The sequence below is a fragment of the Chiloscyllium punctatum genome, chromosome 20 (assembly GCF_047496795.1).
Source record: "Chiloscyllium punctatum isolate Juve2018m chromosome 20, sChiPun1.3, whole genome shotgun sequence".
Classification (NCBI taxonomy): domain Eukaryota; kingdom Metazoa; phylum Chordata; class Chondrichthyes; order Orectolobiformes; family Hemiscylliidae; genus Chiloscyllium; species Chiloscyllium punctatum.
The window spans coordinates 90,707,954-90,730,472 of NC_092758.1; the positions used below are offsets into that span (position 1 = coordinate 90,707,954).

Sequence of the window (22,519 nt, forward strand, 5' to 3'; positions counted from 1 at the left end):
TGACCCATTCCCCTGCCACATTAATCTACATTTTCCCCTGACTAATCCACCTAACCTACACATCCCTGAACACAATGGGAAATTTAGCATGGCCAATTCAGCTAACCTGCACATCTTTGGAGGGTTGCTGTAAACTCAATGGGCCGAATGGCCTGCTTCCAGTTTTCAGTTATTGTCAAGACTTTTTCTATTTTGTGATTAATTACAGTTTGTGTATACAGCATGTATATTTAAAGCTATACGGTAGGGATTTTATCATTGCCATATTTCCACCTACTCGATAAGTTTCACCCTCTGCAACTAGCACATCCATTGCTTTATTATTCCAAAATATTTTGACACTTCTTGTAATATGTAAGCAAACACATGTATGGTTCCTCTCGATCACTCCTGCAATAGAATCAGTACACCAAACCACCCACTCCATCCTGGGTTAAAAACCCAACTGGTCTGCTGATGTCCATTAGGGAAAGAAATCTGCCTTCCTTGTCCAGTCTGGCCCATATATACCTCTAAGCTCATTGTACCTCTGTCCCTGAAAGTCATTGTATTGAAGTGAGTGGGTCAAAGGCAAGAAGGGATGGCTGATAAAGGTTAGCTCAGTCTGCAACACCCATAGAGCTAGAATGGATGAATTTTTTTAAGTCCTGAAATAAATCACCAGTGTAATCGGAGGAACTGCACAGTGCCATTGTTTCGAGTGAACCAATCTTTAAAGTATTGATCCTGTGAGTGATAAAGCAGCTGCATTAAGTTTCATTGATGGGGTTATCCAGGACTGCATTCTAGCTGGAGAATCACAATGATGCTGACAGGACAAACACTGAAATCTTCTCCATTTAACCACCGGAGGGTCGCGATGTTTAACATGTAGAGTACCCACAGTGAATAAAGACAGTAATTTCATTTAAAGTACAATTAATTTTATAAATGTTGCACTGCCTGATTTGTACATTATTTGCAGTTTTCAGTTATTGTCAATATTTTTTCTATTTTGTGATTAATTATAGTTTGCATGTACAGCATGTATATTTAAACCTATATGGTTTATCACCTATATCTCTATATATTATGTGTATGAATTCTGTACCACTCAGAGCATGGTCCTGCCACATACAGGTCCCCCTGTAGGGGGCGGGGGGAGGGTGAAGGGGCGGAACGTTTGTTCCGGGAGCCGGGTCTGTCGGATGCTCGATCCCGTGGCACCGGTAGGAGACCGGCAGCGACTTTCTTCCCCGGGGGCTCGGTCCGGCCGCTGTGAGGGTCACAGGCACCTCCCCCCCCCCCCCCCCCCCCTCCTCTCCCCCGGGGGGTGGGGGCAGAGACACACCGGGACCGGGAGGGACAGCAATAACTCACCGAGAGCGGCCCCTACCTCCCCACCCCCACCCCCCTCACTCCCGCAGGGTCTGTGTCCCTCTGGGGGGAGGGGGGGGGGGTCTGTGTCTGTCCCTCAGGGTGGGGGGGGGGGGTCTGTGTCTGTCCCTCTGGGTGGGGGGGGGGGGGGGGGTCTGTGTCCCTGTCCCTCTGGGTGGGGGTGGGGGGGGGGGGTCTGTGTCCCTGTCCCTCTCCCTCTCCCTCTGAGTGAGGGTGCTTGTGTCACTCTGGGTGGGGTTGTGTCTGTGTCCCTCAGGGTAAGGGTGGGGTCCTGTGTGACTCAGAGTGAGGGTCTGTGTCTGTGTCTGACAGCGGTGAGGGTTTCCTGGTGTGTATCCAGTGACAGGGTGAGGGTCTCTCAATCTGCCTGCATTCTTAGACAGGAGTGATGATCTCTGGATTTGTCTCTTCACGCAGACAGGACTGAAGATCTTTTGATGCTCATTGGAAGGGTTTGACTGCATTCCCCCACAAATGAGACCGTGAGGAATTCCATTGGCATCTTTCTCCCCTCTGTTCGGGTCATTGACTTCACTAATTCCCTGGCACGATACAACAGATCTGAAGCGCTCACTTGATTTGACAAGCCTGCAGCATATCTCTGGATGGCTGTCGATTTTGGCAGCGCCGTTGAGAACAGGAGTCAGTCCATGCCAGGAGAGACTATGGTGACAGGGACTGACTGAAACCTGAGTGAGTGAAAGAAGATGATGTACTCCTCCAGACGCAAACCTGTTCTCTATTTCACTAAGGAAGATAGCAGGTAAACTGGACTGTCAGATTCACACTGAATAACAGCAATTTGAAATTTACGTTTTATTTCTCAAGGCATTTAAAAATAACTTGTGTTTCCTAAATGGTGAACTATTCTACACTGGCTGACTGTTGCTCCAGCAAAGCATTTGCCTCATCAGAGAACTGATTTAAGATGAGTTAATTTATGGTTGAATATAGATTAGCAGTACAAATGCTTTTCTGTTGTGACTTTGTAAGTGGGGTGGTGCGTCAGCGTATCAGGTCTGCAGATAACGAATATGATAAACTTAGTAAGTATGCTTTTGATAGTTTTAAATATTGAAATGCTGAAATAAGGAGACTTAAAGTTTCTTTCATCTTGCACTTGTGAAGATAGATGACAGAATGGCAAATTACAGAAAAAACAACAGTTTGTCCTGAATGGGACACAGTGTTGATTAGTTGACAAGTCGACACTGGTATGAGAAAAATGAGGACTGCAGATGCTGGAGAGTCAGAGTCAAAAAGTGTGGTGCTGGAAAAGCACATTCGAATCATAGAATCCCTACAGTGTGGAAACAGATCCTCTGAAGAGTATCCCACCGAGACCCATTCCCCTACCCCATTATCCTATATTTACCCCGACTGATGCACCTAACCTACACATGCCTGAACACTATGGGCAGTTTAGCATGGCCAATCTACCTAACCTGGACAACTTTGGACTGTGGGGGGAAACCAGAGCATCCAGAGGAAACCCACACAGACACGGGGAGAATGTGAAAACTCCACACAGACAGTACTCCCTGAGGTTGGAATCAAACCCGAGTCCCTAACACTGAGAGGTGGCAGTGCTAACCACTGAGCCACCATGCTGCCCCTCCTTCATCAGGAGGACTCATGCCTGCATCGTCAACTCTCCTGCTCCACAGATGCTGTCTGACCTGTGCTTATCCAGCACCACATTTTTTCAAGTTGACTCTGGTTGCCATGGAGACGGAACCAAGGAATAGTATCCTCTGAGTGCTTGGTTCATTGAAAACGTGCAGTGCCTGGAGAAATTCCTTTTTCTTGCAGAGAGCCAGGCTCTAAATATGAATATACGTAATTTTAATTATTTTTCCTTTTTTTTAATTGTGTATGCAGGTTTAGGACACATAGATTTACACACTTGTTGTTCTTCATTATTGATATTCCACCACCAGGAAGAAAAGAAACACCCAAGTGCCCAGTGACAAGCAGTGCCCTTCACATCAAAGGGCAATGCTGCATGATCAAATAGTGAAGGGGAGGGCAGGGATTAAATCAAAATAGAGTTGGAGGGGGTAATAATGCACTCCACTCCCTGCGGCGCCCACCTCTCCCTGAACAACTCCAGGGTGTTGGTGGACACCGCGTGCTCCTTCTCCAAGGACACCCGGGCTCTAACGTAACCACGGAAGAGGGGCAGGCAGTCGGCCCTAACGACCCCCTCCACGGCCCGCTGCCTGGACCTGTTGATGGCCAGTTTGGCCAGGCCCAGGAGCAGACCCCTGAGGAGGTCTTCGGAGGAGGGAGGGCAGGTCCGTAGCGGGTGCCCAAAGATCAGGAGCGTGGGACTGAAGTGCAACCAAAAGCAGAGGAAGAGGTTTTTAAGAAAATCCAAAAGGGAGTGCAAACGCCCACACCCAATATATACATGGTCCACGGACTCCACAGCGCCACAGAACAAGCAGTTGGGCTGGGAGTCTGTGAACCACCGCAATCTGCGGTTGCAGGGGACTGCTGCGTGCAGCACCCTCCACCCCAGATCCCCGAGAGAAAGGGGAAGGACTCCCGCGTAGAGAGCCCTCCACTGGGGATCTCCACCGCCCGGTGGCAAATGGGCACGCCAAGGCGTGTCTGGGCAGTGGGTGAGGGAGAAGAAGTAGACGGTGTGCAGCAGCAGTCGATACAGGGCCTTCCTTTTAATATCCTTAAAAGAAACAAAATTAAAATTCCGGAGGCGGCTCAGGTTGTGGGGCACAAGCTCCCGCGGGAAGTTCGGGACCTTGGGCCCAATGTGAAATTCCGTCCGGGCCGGGGTGAGCGCGGACGGGATCCCACCGCACACCTGAGCGTCCTCCAACTGGTGCACTACGTCGGGTCCGAGCACCGCCGTTTTAAGGCGTCGGATGGCAGTGGCCACGTACCGGACGTCTACCGCTGTCCTGCTCGCTATGTCCTGCGGCAGCGTCCAGCCCAGGCCCCCGGCACCCAGCACCTCCCCGATGCTGGTCACCCTCGCCGCCACGGCCCTCCCCTCCGACAGCGAGTAAGGAGGTGCGGATTCCTGAGCAACGGCTCCCTGATGACAGCTGCTACTCCTGCCGGATGGTAGGGATGGCGCGATTCGACCATGTCCCAGACAGTGATCAGGTCCTGGGAGAAAGTGAGGACTGCAGATACTAGAGATCAGAGCTGAAAAATGTGTTGCTGGAAAAGCGCAGCAGGTCAGGCAGCATCCAACGAGCAGGAGAATCGACATTTCGGGCATGAGCCCTTCTTCAGGAATGAGGAGGGTGTGCCAAGCAGGCTAAGATAAAAAGGGACTTGGGGGAGGGCGTTGGGAATGCGATAGGTGGAAGGAGTTGAAGGTGAGGGTGATAGGCCGGAGATGGAGTAGGGGCGGAGAGTTCGCGAAGATGATTGCAGGTCAAGAAGGCGGTTCTGAGTCCGAGGGTTGGGACTGAGATAAGGTGGGGGGAGGGGAAATGAGGAAACTGGAGAAATCTACATTCATCCCTTGTGGTTGGAGGGTTCCTAGGCGGAGGATGAGGTGTTCTTCCTCCAGGCATCGTGTTGCTATGGTCTGGTGATGGAGGAGGCCAAGGACCTGCATGTCCTTGGCGGAGTGGGAGGGGGAGTTAAAGTGTTCAGCCACGGGGTGGTTGGGTTGGTTGGTGCAGGTGTCCCAGAGGTGTTCTCTGAAATGTTCCGCAAATAGGCTGCCTGTCTCCCCAATGTAGAGGAGACCACATCGGGTGCAGCGGATGCAGTAAATGATGTGTGTGGAGGTGCAGGTGAATTTGTGGCGGATATGGAAGGATCCCTTGGGGCCTTGGAGGGAAGTGAGGGGGGAGGTGTGGCGCAAGTTTTGCATTTCTTGCGGTTGCAGGGGAAGATGTCAGGTTTGAGGGTTGGGTTGGTGGGGGATGTGGACCTGACAAGGGAGTCACGGAGGGAGTGGTCTTTCCGGAACGCTGATAGGGGAGGGGAGGGAAATATATCCTTGGTGGTGGGGTCTGTTTGGAGGTGGCGGAAATGATGAAGGATGATATGATGTATCTGGAGGTTGGTGGGGTGGTAGGTGAGGACGAGTGGGGTTCTGTCCTGGTGGCGATTGGAGGGGCGGGGCTCAAGGGCGGAGGAATGGGAAGTGGAGAAGTTGCAATGGAGAGCATCGTCAACCACGTCTGAGGGGAAATTGCAGACTTTGAAGAAGGAGGCCATCTGGGTTGTACGGTATTGGAATTGGTCTTCCTGGGAGCAGATGCAGCAGAGGTGAAGGAATTGGGAATATGCTCCCACAAGGAGGTTGAACAGTTCACCCACTTTACTAACACCTTCCACCCCAACCTCAAATTTACCTGGACCGTCTCAGACTCCTCCCTCCCCTTCCTAGACCTCTCCATTTCAATCTCGGGCGACTGACTCAACACGGACATTTACTATAAACCGACCGACTCCCACAGTTACCTAGACTACACCTCCTCCCACCCTGCCCCCTGTAAAAACACCATCCCATATTCCAAATTCCTTCGTCTCCGCCGCAATCTTCTCCCTGACCTCTCCACCCCCCACCCCCACTCCGGCCTATCACTGTCACCTTAACCTCCTTCCACCTATCACATTTCCAACGCCCCTCCCCCAAGACCCCCCTCCCTACCTTTTACCTTAGCCTGCTTGGCACACCTTCCTCATTCCTGAAGTAGGGCTTATGCCCGAAACGTCGATTCTCCTGCTCGTTGGATGCTGCCTGACCTGCTGCGCTTTTCCAGCAACACATTTTTCAGCAGTGATCAGGTCCTGGTAAAGGACAGGCGACGAGGGCAACCTCCAAACCGTCACGGTCGACAAACAGGAGCTGCGTGTCATAGTTGAGGTTACACACCTGGCGGAAAAAATACGTGGCCAGGGCGCACCACCTAGGAGGAGGCTCGACGTAAAGGTATCGCTGCGAGGTCTGAAGGCGGAACGTCGCGACCTGGGTGCGGACGCACACCAGCGACTGACCGCCCTCCTCAATAGGGAGACTCAGAACCTGCGCGGCGACCCAGTGCATCTTTTTGTCCCAGAAGAAGTCGACCAACGTTCTCTGGATGTCAGCGACAAAGCCAGGAGGAGGGACCAAAGTGACCAGCCGGTACCACAGCATGGCGGCAACCAGCTGGTTTATGACCAGCACTCGACTCCTGTAAGATAGCACTTGGAGCAGTCCTGTCCAGCGGCCTAGGCGAGCCGAGACTTTGGCCTCCAGCTCCTGCCAGTTGGCCGGCCAGAATTGCTCAGCCGGGCTGAGGTAACCCCCAGGTAGAGGAGATGGGTGGTACTCCAGCTGAACCCCCGTAACTCCTCCGGCAGAGAGTCCACCCGCCACGGGCCGACCAGTAGTCCGGAACATTTGGCCCAGTTGATCCTGGCGGAAGAAGCCGCCGAGTACACGGCCTGGCATTCGCGCATCCTCCCCAGGTCAGCCGGGTCGATGAAAGTGAGGAGCACGTCGTCGGCGTAGGCCGAGAGGACCACCCCTGTGCCCGCGCCGCGCAGAACCAGCCCCGACAACCTACTCCGCAAGAGGCGCAGGAAAGGCTCCACGCACAGGGAATACAGCTGGCCGGACAGGGGGCAGCCTTGACGCACTCCTCTCCCAAAGCGAAGGGGCACCGTCAGGGACCCGTTAACTTTAACCAGACACTCTGCGGCGGCGTACAAAAGTCGGATCCGGGCGACGAACCGCGTCCCGAACTCGAATGCCCGCAGAGTCCCGAGCAGGTACTCGTGATCCACCCTGTCAAACGCCTTCTCCTGGTCGAGAGACAGGAAGGCGCTCGGCAGACCAGCCCGTCGACAGAAATGGATCAGGTCCTGGACCAAGTGGACATTGTCATGTATCTTCCGGCCCAGGACCTTGTAGGACTGGTCCGGGTGAATCATGTGAACCAGCATGGAAGCCAGGCGAGAAGATAACACCCTGGCGAAGATTTTGTAATCCGTGCTGAGGAGGGAGACCAGACACAAGTTGGTTAAAAAACGAAGGTCCCCCTTCAGCAGCAGTAGGACGATGACTGCCCTGCGCCAAGAAAGGGGCAATTCTCCAGAATTTAAACGCTACCCCCAGGACCTGTGCATAGTCGCTCCCCGGGACGTCCCAGAATGCCCTGAAGAACTCTGGAGTGAGTCAGCCCGTCCTACCCTGGCGACTTGCCCCTTGAGAGTGGTTCGAGGGCACTGGTCCTATATTTCACTCTCTGCCCCCTCCCTGTAGAATCCCTACAGTGGGGAAACAGGCCATTTGGCCCAACATGTCCACACCGACCCTCTGAAGAGTAACCCACCCAGACCTATTTACTGACTCTATATTTACCCCTGACCAATGCACCTAATTTGCACATCCCTGAGCAGAATGGTGCAATTTCCCAAGACCAATCTCCCCTCAGCTGCACATCTTTGGATTGTGGGAGGAACCCCATGCAGACACGGGGAGAATGTGAAAACTCCACACAGACAGTCCCCCCTGAGGTTGGAATCAAACCCGAGTCCCTAACACTGAGAGGTGGCAGTGCTAACCACTGAGCCACCATGCTGCCCCTCCTTCATCAAGAGGACTCATGCCTGCATCGTCAACTCTTCTGCTCCTCAGCTGCTGTCTGACCTGTGCTTATCCAGCACCACGCTTTTTCAAGTTGACACTGGTTGCCATGGAGACGGAACCAAGGAATAGTATCCTCCGAGTGCTTGGTTCATTGAAAACGTGTAGTGCCTGGAGAAATTCCTTTTTCTTGCAGAGAGCCAGGCTCTAAATATGAATGTATGTAAGCTTTTAGGAAGCATAAATGAGGCTAACTAATAATCTTCAATTGATTGTTGGCATAATTGGGATTTTTCAGGAAGTGCGTTGCATTTCCACCAAATGTTGGATACTATGTTCTGAGTTGTGTAATCATGGACTAGTTGGTTACAAACAATACCCTAATTTGTCACACACAGCCAAAGGGATGTGCTGCACGATGCACGATGTGGGGATTTATAGTCTATGTACCTGGAATCACAGTGACACGCAAATTCAGGTACCACATTATACGTGTGGGAGGCACGTCATCTTTGTGGCTTTACAGCAGCATCCTGTTCACAGTGAACATGTGTTGGTCATACATAGCCGCAGTATGAAATGACCCATCTTCACCGGTTGTTCACATCATTTCGACACCTTATCCTTCCGCAGGATCTTGAGGTGGACCAGGCACTTTTCAGGACTGAAAGTGGTCGACAATGTCTGACAATTGATTTCTGCACCAAAGTTGTCATCATTCCAATCCGTGGTTAAACTGCTTTGCACTCGGAGTTCTTGTGGCACCCTGGGTAACATTCCTGCTTTAGAGTAAGTCAGGGCCTCTGCGCCACCCCCCCCCCCCCCAAAAGACTTGATGGTCCATGTATGTAGGGTCTGAGTATATATCCACAAATTGTGCAGAATTATTAGCATAACTTACTAACTTTTCTTAAATTCAGTCATGATGTGCGAGTGTCCCTCGCTCTTGAAAGTGTGTTGGTGAGCTGTTGCCTTAAACTGCCGCAGCCCAACTGGTTTGATAAAACTGGCTTGTTAGGCCATTTCCGAGTGTAGTTGAGAGTTACGCACATTGCTGTAGGTCTGGAGTCATCTAGGTTCGGTCAGGACAATTGAGGACCTATAGGATGTTGCACCTACATTGTTTTTCAAAGTGCTATTGAATGCACTGTATTGGCATGAGCATATTGGGGAGTATAGTTATTAATTCTTTTTTGCATAGAGCACTGGCAAGATGAAGTGTAAATCACAAGTGTTAGTTTATATAGAGTCATCCAGCACAGAAACAGACCCTTCGGCCCAACCGGTCCATGCAGACCATAATCCCAAACTAAACTAGTCCCACCAACCTGCACTTGGCCCTATCTGTCCAAACCTTTCCTATTCATGTACTTATCCAACTATCTTTTAAATGTTGTAATCGTGCCTGCATCCACCATTTCCTCAGGGAGTTCATTCCACATGCCAACCACCCTCTGTGTAAACAACTTTCCCCTCATGTCTTTTTTAAATCTCTCACCTTAAAAATGTGCCCCCTACTCTTGAAATCCCCCATCTTAGGAAAAAGACAACTATGAGAAAGTGAGGACTGCAGATGCTGGAGATCAAGAGTTGAAGAGTATGGTGCTGGAAAAGCACAGCCAGTCAGTCAGCATCCGAGGAGCAGGAGAATCGACGTTTCAGGCAAAAGGCTGACGCAGGACTTATGCTCAAAACATCATTTCTCCTGCTCCTCGGATGCTGCCTGATGCTTGTGCTTTTCCAGCACCACACTCAAAAGACAACTATCTAACTCTATCTATACTCTATCTATACTATCTATACTCATTATTTTATAAACTTCGATAAGGTCGCCGCTCAACCTCCTACACTCCAGTGAAAAGAGTCCCAACTGATCCTAGCCTCTCTTTATAACTGAAACCCTCCATACCCAGCTGGGAAATCTCTTCTGAGCCCTCTCCAGCTTAATAATATCCTTCCTATAACTGGGCAACCAGAATTGGACACATGTTGCAAATTATTTTTGGCAAAATGTCATCCTGAGCCCTTCAAGATGCAACATGGCTCTGAAACAATACGTTTTTAAATATCTAATTCTAGCAATGTGCTTTTTTAGCCCTGTTTGCACAGAGCCCTGTTGGAAACAGTATGTCACCATTCTGTTCAATGGCTTTTGTGTTGCAGTGGCTGCGTTTGCAGTTTACATTCTCCTGTAGGAGCAATTTGTACTTTAATCACTGGCAGTTAAATACGTACTCTCCTTCTCTCTTGTGTTGTCTTCAATCTGTCGAGTTGGCATTTTGAAACTGTGTCTTGCTACTGTTGATCTGTCAAGGTCACTTTTGCACTCTTGTCTTTAATTTACTGGGCAGTAGGGCTTTGATGTCGAAGTGTGGTGCTGGAAAAGCCACAGGAGGTCCGGCAGCATTGGAGGAGTGGGAAAACTGACATTTCAGGCAAAAGCCCTTCATCAGGACTTTGGTGGCTTTTCTAAGTGACAAGGAGATATTGGTGATTTGTAGAGCATGCTTATAAACTTCCCATTCCTCCTCCTCCTCGTCTGTCTGTCTCTCTTTTCCCCCTCTCCCCTTGCTGCTCCCATTTAGTTAAGCCAGTGATGCTGTAGAATGGGATTTGAGTAAGTACTGTGAGCATTGACATCAATTACCCAACGTTCTGAGCAAACAGGACACAGGCGAAGTAGTCTGGGCAAGCGCATCATAAAGTAAGCAGCTTAGTGACAGATAAGTTAAATGATTGAAGAGCAATGACTTTTATGCTTTTTAATCGAGGTAACAGTTGTGAAAAAGATGGTATTGTGAGTCATTGTAAAACGCCTTATTTATCACGTCTGCAGGAAGGCCATTGTTCCAGCATAACACGAAACTGCCTGTTGTGGAAGCGTGAATTAAATGGACACATCCAGTTAGCGTTAAGAATTCAGTACTACTTTAATATGTTGTATACATGTGCTCAGTGCCTGTAGCGGTATGTATTGGCATTAGTGGCCACTTGAGTGATCACAGTATTTCAGTGATATATTTCCTAATTGTTTGGGAAGACTGGTACATGAGTCAGTCTCTCCATAGATCAGTCCGGTTTGTGACTGACATATGTTTCTGTGCTGCTGCATGTGAGCAAGTCTTGTATGTCAGCTGCCTAATCATGTAACTTCCTGAAGAAGGGCTTATGCCCGAAATGTCGATTCTCCTGCTCCTTGGATGCTGCCTGACCTGCTGCGCTTTTCCAGCAACACAGCTCTAATTATGTAACTATCCAACTATACTAAGGGGTGTGTGAGAGAGATCTTCTGGTTGGGGTATTAGAACTACGTATTAAGCACGCTAGTACTGTGAACATTCTGACTTGTGCACATTAACTCGAGTTTCTGAGTGGCTTCTGTTTTCCAGAAAAGATTTCTGTGTCAGGAGCAGTATGTTTGTACAGGTCTGCTTCTGATTGGACTGATTACTTTTCAGCGATTTATATTTCTGTACTGAGAGTGTGTAGTGAAACACAGGACTACCTTTAATGGCACAGACTGTCCAGTGGAGAACATATGTTCATTTCTGGCATGTTTTCTCACAGGTCTTCAGTAACCATTTGAGACTGCCTATTGCTTAATATTTCTGCATGTTGCCAGGCTGCAGTATGCGAATGTCATTAAAACCAAGTATATGTTTATATTGAGTGGGCACAGAACACTGTCTGACATGGAACTTTCTTAAAGCTTATGATTTTTATGGCAGGAACAACAATTATTAACTAAGCTTGTCAGTTGAGATTGGATTCCAGATTTGAATATACTGCATGTAGTTGTGTGTGTAAACATGTGTGTCTTGCAATTTATTGCAATAATATTGTTCCTGGATGTATGTATTTTTTTAATGTATAGGATACTAACTGTCTTGAATGGGCTTAGGTGCTAATGAATTGCAAGGTATTGAAGTATGTTTAGAATAATTTAAAATTGGAGTAAAGGGTGCAACCTTTAACAGTATAACAGTAGGTATAATGGGCTTAGGACCTAACCAGAGACAATCAAGAAAAGCAAGCCCTAAGCTGTTTTGGTATTCATCTCATTATCACAAACGTTTTCTGTAACTTTATTGAGTCTTGCTCCTTCTAGTTAGGCCATTTAGTCTCTCTAGAAATTAATGGGTTTGTGTGATTATGTTTTTCAGGTCCGGCCTGCTCCTTAGGATGTTACCGAGATGTTCCATCTTTAAACTATTCTGTACATTAATACTACTTGGATTTTTCTCTGTTATATGGCTGCACTACAACTGTACAATAAGCAGCAGTCGGAGCAGCAACGACGATGCCTTGGTGCACAAATCTTGTCAGGAAGAGACCGACAATTCTGCCTGGGGCCCTCACAAAATCGCAATCATTGTCCCTTTCAGGGAGCGATTTGAAGAACTATTGACTTTTGTGCCGTACATGCATGCATTTTTAAACAAGAAGAAAATCAGGCACAAGATCCTTGTAATCAACCAAGTTGATCACTTCAGGTACTGGGCTTTAATAGAGGGGATTAACAGAATCACTTCTATATAATCATTTGTTAAAGTGAGAATCAAATACTCTTAGTAGTAACCATTCATTTAAGGAAAGTCACAACAAGTTGTGAGTTTTTATTCAACTGTTATTGGAATACTTCCTTTCCATTAACAGTAGCAAGAGTTATTATAGATACCCAAAATCAATTATTTTTTGTTCAACACTTGGCCTCAGACCATGTTTCTGTAATAATTGCTGGTGTTGTGCTGGTCGTTCCTCTGCTGAGATCTCAAAATGTAGTGAGTTTTCTGCCCTCAAAAATGATAAATGAGATCCTTATGACTTGGATCAGTATTTGGGACTGTGATGTTGTGGCCATAACGGAGACGTGGGTTTCACTGGGGCAGGAATGGTTGCTGGATGTTCCAGGGTTTAGAATGTTTAAAAAGAACAGGGAGGGTGGAAAAAGAGGAGGGGGTGTAGCATTGCTAATCAGAGAGTGCTTCACAGCTACAGAAACAAAGGTTGTTGAGGAAGGTTTGTCTACTGAGTCAGTATGGGTGGGAGTTAGGAACAGCAAGGGAGCAGCCACCACATTGGGGGTTTTCTACAGACCCCCGAATAGCAGTAGAGAGATTGAAAAACTGAGAGGCAGGCAGATTTTGGAAAAATGCAAATATAGCAGGGTTGTTGTTATGGGTGACTTCAACTTTCCGAATATTGACTGGAACCTCTTTGGTGCAGATGGTTTGGATGGAGCCGTTTTTGTCAGGTGTGTTCAGGAGGGTTTCCTTACTCAGTATGTAGACAGACCGACGAGGGGAGAGGCCGTTTTGGATTTGGTGCTTGGCAATGAGCCAGGACAGGTGTCAGATCTCACAGTGGGAGAACACTTTGGTGACAGAGACCACAACTGCCTCACATTTAGCCTAGCCTTGGAGAGGGAAACGAGCAGTTACCGAGGGAAGATATTTAATTGGGGAAAAGGAAATTATGACACTATCAGACAAGAGTTGGGGAGTACAGACTGGGAGCAATTGCTCCACAGAAAGGACACAGCAGACATGTGGAGACTGTTTAAGGAGCAATTGTTGCGAGTGATGCACAAATTTGTTCCTCTGAGACAGGTTAGAAGGGGTAAGATTAAGGAGCCTTGGATGACGAGAACAGAGGAGCTTCTCGTCAAAAGGAAGAACGCAGCTTACATAAGGTAGGGGAAGCAAAGATCTAGCACAGCTTTAGAGGATTACAGGTGTACTAGAAAGAACTCAGAAATGGACTGAGGAGAGCCAGGAGGGGATACGAGAAAGGTTTGGCAGGAAGGATTAGGGAGAACCCAAAGGCATTTTACTCATACGTGAGGAATAAGAGAATGATCAGGGAGAAGGTAGGGCCGATCAGGGATAGCCTGAGGGAACTTGTGCCTGGAGTCTGAGCAGATAGGGGAAGCCCTAAATGAGTTTTCACCAAGGAGAGGGACCTTGTTGTGAATGAGAACTTTGAGGAGCTGGGATACAGGCTTGAACAGATCAAGATTGATGAAGTTGATGTGCTGGAAATTTTGGTAAATATTAAGATTGATAAGTCCCTAGGGCCAGACCAGATATATCCTAGGCTGCTCTGGGAAGCGAGAAAGGAGGTTGCTAATCTGCTGGCGAAGATCTTTGCCTTCTCACTCTCCATGGGAATCGTACCAGAGGATTGGAGGGAGGCGAATGTTGTTCCCCTTTTCAAAAAGGGGAATAGGAAAATCTCTGGCAATTACAGACCAGTCAGTCTTACGTCTGTGGTCAGCAAAGTTTTGGAAAGAATTCTGAGGGATAGGATTTATGACTATTTGGAAAAGCATAGTGCGATTAAAAGCAGTCAGCATGGCTTTGTGAGGGGCAGGATATGCCTCACTAATCTTATTGGGTTCTTTGAGGAGGTGACGAGACAGGTTGACGAAGGTTGAGCAGTGGATGTGGTGTACATGGACTTCAGCAAGGCATTTGATAAGATTCCCCATGGTAGGTCCATTTCATAAAGTCAGGAAGTATGGGATACAGGGAGATTTGGCTATCTGGATTCAGAATTGGCTGGCTGACAGAAGGTAGAGAGTGGTTGTAGATGGAAAATATTCTGCCTGGAGGTCAGTGTTGAGTGGTGCCCTGTAGAGCTCTGTTCTTGGGCCTCTGCTCTTTGTACTTTTTATAAATGACTTGGACGAGGAGGTTGAGGGGTGGGTTACTAAATTTGCTGATGACACAAAGGTTGGAGGTGCTGTTGATAGTATCGAGGGCTATTGCAAGCTGCAGCACAACGTAGACAGGATGCAGAGCTGGGCTGAGAACAGGCATATGGAGTTCAACCTGGATAAATGCGAAAGGATGCATTTTGGAAGGTCGAACTCTAATGTTGAATATAGGATTAAAGACAGGATTCTTGGTAGTGTGGAGGAACAAAGGGATCTGGGTGTGCAAGTATATAGATCCCTCAAAGTTGCCACCCAAGTGGTTAGGGTTGTTAAGAAAGCATGTAGTGTTTTGGCTTTCATTAACAGGGGGATCGAGTTTAAGAGCCGCAAGGTTTTGCTGGAGCTCTACAAGTCCTTGGTGAGACCACACTCGGAATATTGTGTCCAGTTCTGGTCGACCTACTGTAGGAAAGATACGGAGGCTTTGGAGAGGGTGCAAAGAAGGTTTAGCAGGAGGCTGCCATGACTGGAGGGCTTGCCTTATTAAGAGAGGTTGACTAAGCTCGGACTTTTCTCTCTGGAGAGGAGAAAGAGAGATGACTTGATCGAGGTATACAAGGTAATGAGAGGCATGAATAGAGTCAATAGCCAGAGACTTTTCCCCAGGGCAGGATTGACTGGCAGGAGGGGTCATTGTTTTAAGATATTAGGAGGAAGGTATAGAGGAGACGTCAGAGATGGGTTCTTCACGCAGAGAGTTTTGAATGCATGGAATGTGTTGCCAGCTGTGGTGGTGGGAGCAGAGTCATTGGGGACATTTAACCGACTGCTGGACATGCACATGGATAGCAGTGAATTGAGGGGTGTGTAGGTTACTATATTTTACATGAGAATTACACCTCGGCACAACATCGTGGACCGAAGGGCCTGTTCTGTCCTGTACTTTTCTATGTTGTGTGTTCTACCCCCACTGCAAATGGAGTCTACTGGCAATTACAACCAAGTGAATACAGTTAGTGACCATGGTCTAAATGGGAGACAGTGTGTTATTTGTTTCATCCACTATATGATTCCTTGAGCATCTGTGGAGAGACCTTTTATTGTCATTGGTTGGTGAGGTTGTAGAGTTAGGAGCTATACACTTGTAACATTTCAGTTTGTGAATAAATGTAAAACTGAGTAAAGATTGAATTCTGGTCTCCTTCACCAATTGGCTGACAGGAGTTTAATGCAGCGAGACATATGTGCATCTGAGGAATGGAGGAAGACAGGCAACAGCCAATCAGCAGCAATTAGAACATAGAACATAGAACAGTACAGCAAAGAACAGGCCCTTCAGCCCACGATGTTGTGCCGACCATTGATCCTCATGTATGCACCCTCAAATTTCTGTGACCATATGCATGTCCAGTAGTCTTTTAAATGTCCCCAATGACCTTGCTTCCACAACTGCTGCATTCCATGCTCTCTCAACTCTCTGTGTAAAGAACCCGCCTCTGACATCCCCTCTATACTTTCCTCCAACCAGCTTAAAACTATGATCCCTCGTGTTAGTCATTTCTGCCCTGGGAAATAGTCTCTGGCTATCAACTCTATCTATGCCTCTCATTATCTTGTATACCTCAATTAGGTCCCCTCTCCTCCTCCTTTTCTCCAATGAGAAATGTCCGAGCTCAGTCAACCTCTCTTCATAAGATAAGCCCTCCAGTCCAGGCAGCATCCTGGTAAACCTCCTCTGAACCCTCTCCAAAGCATCCACATCTTTCCTATAATAGGACGACCAGAACTGGGCGCAGTATTCCAAGTGCGGTCTAACCAAAGTTTTATAGAGCTGCAACAAGATCTCACGACTCTTAAACTTAATCCCCTTGTTAATGAAAGCCAAAACACCATATGCTTTCTTAACAACCCTGTTCACTTGGGTAGCCATTTTAAGGGATCTATGTACCTGCACACCAAGATCCCTCTGTTCCTCCACACTGCCAAGAATCCTATCCTTAATCCTGTACTCAGCTTTCAAATTCAACCTTCCAAAATGCATCACCTCGCGTTTATCCAGGTTGAACTCCATCTGCCACCTCTCAGCCCATCTCTGCATCCTGTCAATATCCCGCTGCAGCCTACAACAGCCCTCTATACCGTCAATGACACCTCCAACCTTTGTGTCGTCTGCAAACTTGTTGACCCATCCTTCAATCCCCTCATCCAAGTCATTAATAAAAATTACAAACAGTAGAGGCCCAAGGACAGAGCCTTGTGGAACACCACTCACCACAGACTTCCAGGCAGAATATTTTCCTTCTACTACCACTCGCTGACTTCTGTTGGCCAGCCAATTCTGTATCCAGACAGCTATGTTCCCCTGTGTCCCATTCCTCCTGACCTTCTGAATGAGCCTACCATGGGGAACCTTATCAAATGCCTTGCTGAAGTCCATATACACCACATCCACAGCTCGACCCTCATCAACTTTTCTAGTCACATCCTCAAAGAACTCGATAAGGTTTGTGAGGCATGACCTGCCCCTCACAAAGCTGTGTTGACTGCATTTAATCAAGCCATGCTCTTCCAGATGGTCATAAATCCTATCCCTCAGAATCCTTTCTAACACCTTGCAGACGACAGACGTGAGACTTACTGGTCTGTAATTGCCGGGGATTTCCCTATTTCCTTTATTGAAGAGAGGAATTACATTTGCCTCTCTCCAATCCTCAGGTACGACTCCAGTGGAGAGCGAGGATGCAAAGATCTTCACAAGTGACGAAGCAATGCATTTCTTGTTTCCCAAAGCAGCCGAGGACAAATCTGGTCCGGGCCTGACAACTTGTCAATCTTAATGTTTGACAGAATTTTCAGCACATCAGCTTCCTCTATCTCTATCCATTCCAGCATGCACACCTGCTCTTCAAAGGTTTCATTCACTACAAAGTTCGTTTCTTTTGTAAAGGCAGAAGCAAAAAACTCATTTAGGGCTTCCCCTACCTCCTCAGACTCCACACACAAACTCCTTATGCTATCCCTGATCGGTCCTACTCTTTCTTTGACCATTCTCTTATTCCTCACATAAGATTAGATTAGATTACTTACAGTGTGGAAACAGGCCCTTCGGCCTAACAAGTCAACACCGCCCCGCCGAAGTGCAACCCACCCATACCCCTACATTTACCCCTTACCTATCACCAAGGGCAATTTAGCACGGCCAATTCACCTGACCTGCACATCTTTGGACTGTGGGAGGAAACTGGAGCACCCGGAGGAAACCCACGCAGACACGGGGAGAATGTGCAAACTCCACACAGTCAGTCGCCTGAGGCGGGAATTGAACCTGGGTCTCTGGCGCTGTGAGGCAGCAGTGCTAACCACTGTGCCACCGTGCCGCCCACAAGTGTAAAATGCCTTTGTGTTCTCCCTAATCTGTTCTGCCAAGCCTTTCTCGTGCCCCCTCCTGGCTCTCCTCAGACTATTTTTGAGCTCCTTCCTCGCCTGCCTGTAATCCTCTTGAGCTGAGCTTGACCCTAGCTTCCTCCACCTTATGTAAGCTACCTTTTTCCTTTTGACGAGAAGCTCTACTGCTCTCGTCATCCAAGGTTCCTTTATCTTACCCCTTCTTACCTGTCTCAGAGGGACATATTTATTCATCACTTGCAACAACTATTCCTTAAACAGTCTCCATGTCTATAGTGCCTTTACCATGGAACAATTGCTCCCAATTCATGCTTCCTAACTTATGTCTAATGGCATCATAGTTTCCTCTTCCCCAATTAAATATCCTCCCATTTTGCCTAATCCTCTCCTTCTCCATAGCTATGTAGAATGTGAGGCAGTTGTGGTCACTATCACCAAAATGCTCTCCCACCACAAGATCTGATACCTGCCCCGGCTTGTTTCCGAGCACCAAGTCTAGAATGGCCTCTCCCCTTGTCGGCCTGTCAACGTACTGAGTTAGGAAACCCTCCTGAACACACCTTACAAAAACAGCTCCATTCAAATCTTCTGCTCAAAGGAGGTTCCAATCAATATTGGGAAAGTTAAAGTCACTCATTACAGCAACCTTACTACATCCAAAATCTGCCGACCTATGCTTTCTTCCATCTCCCTGCTGCTATTGGGTGGCCTGTAGTAAACCCCTAACAAGGTGACTGCTCCCTTGCTGTTCCTAATTTCCACCCATACTGACTCAGTAGGCAGATCTTCCTCGACAATGGAAGCTTCTGTAGCTGTGATACCCTCTCTGATTAGTAGTGCTACACCCCCTCCTCTTTCTCCCCGCCCCCCCCCCCCATTCTTTTTAAATGCTCTAAACCCTGGAACATCCAACAACCAATCCTGCCCCTGAGAAACCCATGTTAGAAAAGGGAATGAGACAACACCATTTCAGCTTGTGACTGTCCTGCACTAACACCCAAGATGTACATTTTCTGCATGTTATGTATGTGAGCCACAATGATATATACATGTCTATATCCAACAGAGTTATTTTAATCAACATTTTGGACATATTATGACACATCTAGGAGGTGAGATTTTAACATGGAACTTCTGGCCCAAAGATAGGGACACTACCATTGTGTCACAAAACCCTGTCTATACAATACATGCTGTGATTTTTTTGGGGGTCATTTTTAGGCTTTTGATTTGGTCTGTTTTCAAAATGGACTATTTGCATGTTTAGTTTTCATTGATTTCCAGTGTATGATTATACATACCTATCATTGTTTATTTTCCCTCCAGAAATCACAAAGATAACTCTTGCAGTAGCTGCAGACAGGGTTTCTGGTGAAGGTAATTTCAAACCTGATGGGGTGAATAGCAGACCAGATATCAGGAATATTATAAAATCAGGCACCAACTGAGTGATGTTACATCCACGTGCTCCTTACAATTGCAGAAGCAACATGGTTGAGTTTTTTTTTCCAACTTTTGATTAGCTAATCTTTCTACTGCCTTCAGCTTTCAAAGGAAAGCTCTGTATCCCATCACCTTCTCAGTCATGGTGGTGGACAGTAAGGCAAGATGTACAAGGAGGAGACTCCATGAATATCCTATTTTCTGCTTCAGTTAACCAGATGAAAGTGCAAAAGTCAAAGCCAACGTGTTGGCAAGTGTCTATAACTGGGAATGATGGGTAGGTAATCATAGTTACCTCCTAGTTGTGATATTAGTAGCTGAGTGCAATGGAAACAGCAAAGTCTATGGGTCCTGGCAATGTTCTGAGTGCTGAAGACTATGCACTGCAACTAGCCATCTCCTAACTGAAGTATTTTGCAGCAATTGAACAGGCAATAACCAGGCATTGTGGGAAAATTACCCAGGTATTTCCAAAGCATAAAAGGTAGGATGAATCTAAAACCAACTAAGGTTCAGCCTTTCAGTTTCCTTTTCATTGTCAGCTAAACGATGGAAAACATCTTCGTTTGAACCATTTAAGTGATCACAATTTATCGATCACCAACCCGCTGTTAAGGTTGTAGGATGAGATTGAGGAGCATGCTCAAAATCCACATACAGCAAATGTAACTTCAGGAACAAACCTTTTAGACAATAAGAATGTGTGTGTGTGTGCGCTAGGGGGGTTATGGAGGCTTCTCATCTCGTCTCTTGTAATTCATTGATAACCTACCTACTAAACACACACACGTTCTTCTTGTCTATAATTTTGCTCCTGACATTACATTTGTCACATATGGATTTTGACCATGTTCCTCAATTCCATCCTTCTACCTTAACTGCACCGTATAAGGACCTTCATTATTTAGGTCAAGCCTCAAAATGGATCCCAGCCCATGAATGTGTTGCTCTGATTCTCATACACAAGGCTGTGCTCTGTGTGTACCTTTTTAATGGTATAATGAAAGGAAATTGGCTTTTTTAAAGCATGACTTATAATCAATTATCATCAATGATCAGTTTTGAAAACTTACATTTTTTAAAAAAAGATTTTTTTACAGATTCTATGAGAGGGACCCTGAATATCTTGTGTTCATTTTAATTTGTATCTGCAGGTTTAATCGAGCTTCTTTGATAAACGTAGGTTTCCTGGAGAGTGGCAATGATACGGATTACCTCGCTATGCATGACGTGGACTTGTTACCCCAGAATGACCAGCTGGATTATGGGTATCCTGAAAAAGGGCCATTTCATGTGGCTTCCCCAGACCTTCATCCTCTCTACCATTACAGCAGCTATGTAGGAGGGATCCTCCTCCTGACCAAGCAGCACTTTGAACTGGTGGGTAATAATTCGTCACAGAGCCCATAACTATTATTGATTGAAAAGCAGCTCTGATCTGATTAGCAGGGAGCTAATCCATTGGTTCAATGGATCAGTAGGGATTGGTGTTTGATAGTTAACTTAGTAACTAACTATCTATGAGTGATATTTACAATCACTCGGCATTTTGATGGAGCTAGAAATCAAAGAGTTGAACTTGGATGAATATGGCTGTACGTAATGATTCCTCAGTTTAGAAACTATCCTGCAGGTATCTGTGAGAAAAGGAAAGTAATTTTAGTTTTGGGATGACCCAAATTGTTTCATAGCCAGTGAAGTATTCATTAAGAGTAATTAACATGTTAATGTAGCAAAACACTGGCAAGATATTCTGTTTTAACTCTACTAAGTGATGGATAATTACTGATCAGAGCTTCCCTACTTCTCTTAGTCTGCAGTGATCTTTTTTTCCTGCCTGAGGTGGAAGACAGTGTTGTTAAACATCAGCAGCTCCACCACTGCAGTACTGCTTCATTACATCATTGAAATGTCACCAACCGATATGTGTCTGGAGTGGGACTTGAAACTTCTAACATCAGAGGCAATCGCACATCGCCAGTTAGCCACGGCCAACCACACTAACTGGTTTCCTTTACTAATTATAGGCCTTAGCAATCATGAAACTTAATCAAGCCTCACTCATGAAAAACAGGAGTATATGTTTGGGCCATAGGCTTTTCAACTGAATACAACTTCATTCTCTTAGTTTATCCTCATCATTAGTCACTAAGTTGCATCCTTCAAAAACAGTCCCTGGGATGTGTTATATTGAAGAGGTGAGTTTTAGATGGAAAAGACACACTCATAAATGCCCTCTTTATTATCTAAGTTTCAGTGTGCATTTAGTGTAACATGCCTCTTTTATTGTTGTCTAAGTTTCTTGCGATTAGTTCCCTGCCCAATGTATTTGGATCACAGCTGCTTTTCAATAATTGTAAATTGAATTAGGGAATACAGAAGAAACTTCTGTACTCAGAGATATTAGCATGACTCTGAAACTGGCTACCAGATGAAGTGTTGAAGTTGACTAATGTACTATGAGACAATGAGATGAGAGAGAAAACAAATGAAAGAGAAGGGGATGGAAGGATATGTCGATGTGGTGGGTTGGGAGGAAGCTCATGTGCTTGTGGAAGCTCTGGCATTGATGTATTGCCCAAAGTGGTGTTTTCTTTATTTTGGAAGCTGTGCAATTTCTGTTTGTTCTTTTACAGTGTAATGGAATGTCAAATCGGTTTTGGGGATGGGGCCGTGAGGATGATGAATTTTATCGTAGAATCTCAGCAGCGGGGCTGCAGGTAATTGTTTTGCACTGCCATACACCATGCTTTATAAGAGAGACTCGAACCTTTCAGTGTTTGTGTAAGCAAGTCTAAACTCTGACATACTGTGAAATTCCTGTTTAGTGCATCTTTGGTAATTCCTGATTCTTGCATGCTGTTCTCAACCTGTGATTTGGCATGAATGTTGCTTGAATGTACAGGTGGCCAAGATTTAATAGAGGGACACCACCAACATTGGGTGACTGACATGCTAGCAGTCAGTATAAATGGTACATTCTATGTACAGCTTGTGTTCTCCCAGTTTTGTTATTTCCTTTCTTCCTTTCACTCCCCAACTCTCACTGGGAGGAAATAGCTGAAGAAGCC

General features: G+C 46.6%; 1 protein-coding gene across 3 annotated transcripts in view; it reads left to right on the forward strand.

Moving 5' to 3' along the window:
* Positions 1 to 1,190: 1,190 nt before the first annotated feature.
* b4galt7 (xylosylprotein beta 1,4-galactosyltransferase, polypeptide 7 (galactosyltransferase I)) overlaps positions 1,191 to 22,519 on the forward strand; it is a 28,504-nt gene continuing 7,175 nt past the window's right edge. The window contains exons 1-5 of one of the 3 annotated variants that reach the window (XM_072591211.1): positions 1,191 to 1,208; positions 1,795 to 2,140; positions 12,106 to 12,435; positions 20,603 to 20,828; positions 22,085 to 22,168. In XM_072591211.1, the coding sequence (XP_072447312.1) occupies positions 2,085 to 2,140; positions 12,106 to 12,435; positions 20,603 to 20,828; positions 22,085 to 22,168 (696 nt within the window). In that variant the 5' untranslated portion in view covers positions 1,191 to 1,208; positions 1,795 to 2,084. Of the gene's footprint in view, positions 1,209 to 1,238; positions 1,258 to 1,556; positions 1,706 to 1,794; positions 2,141 to 12,105; positions 12,436 to 20,602; positions 20,829 to 22,084; positions 22,169 to 22,519 lie in introns of those variants that run through there. The other 2 variants (XM_072591210.1, XM_072591209.1) reach the window with 2 other exon arrangements.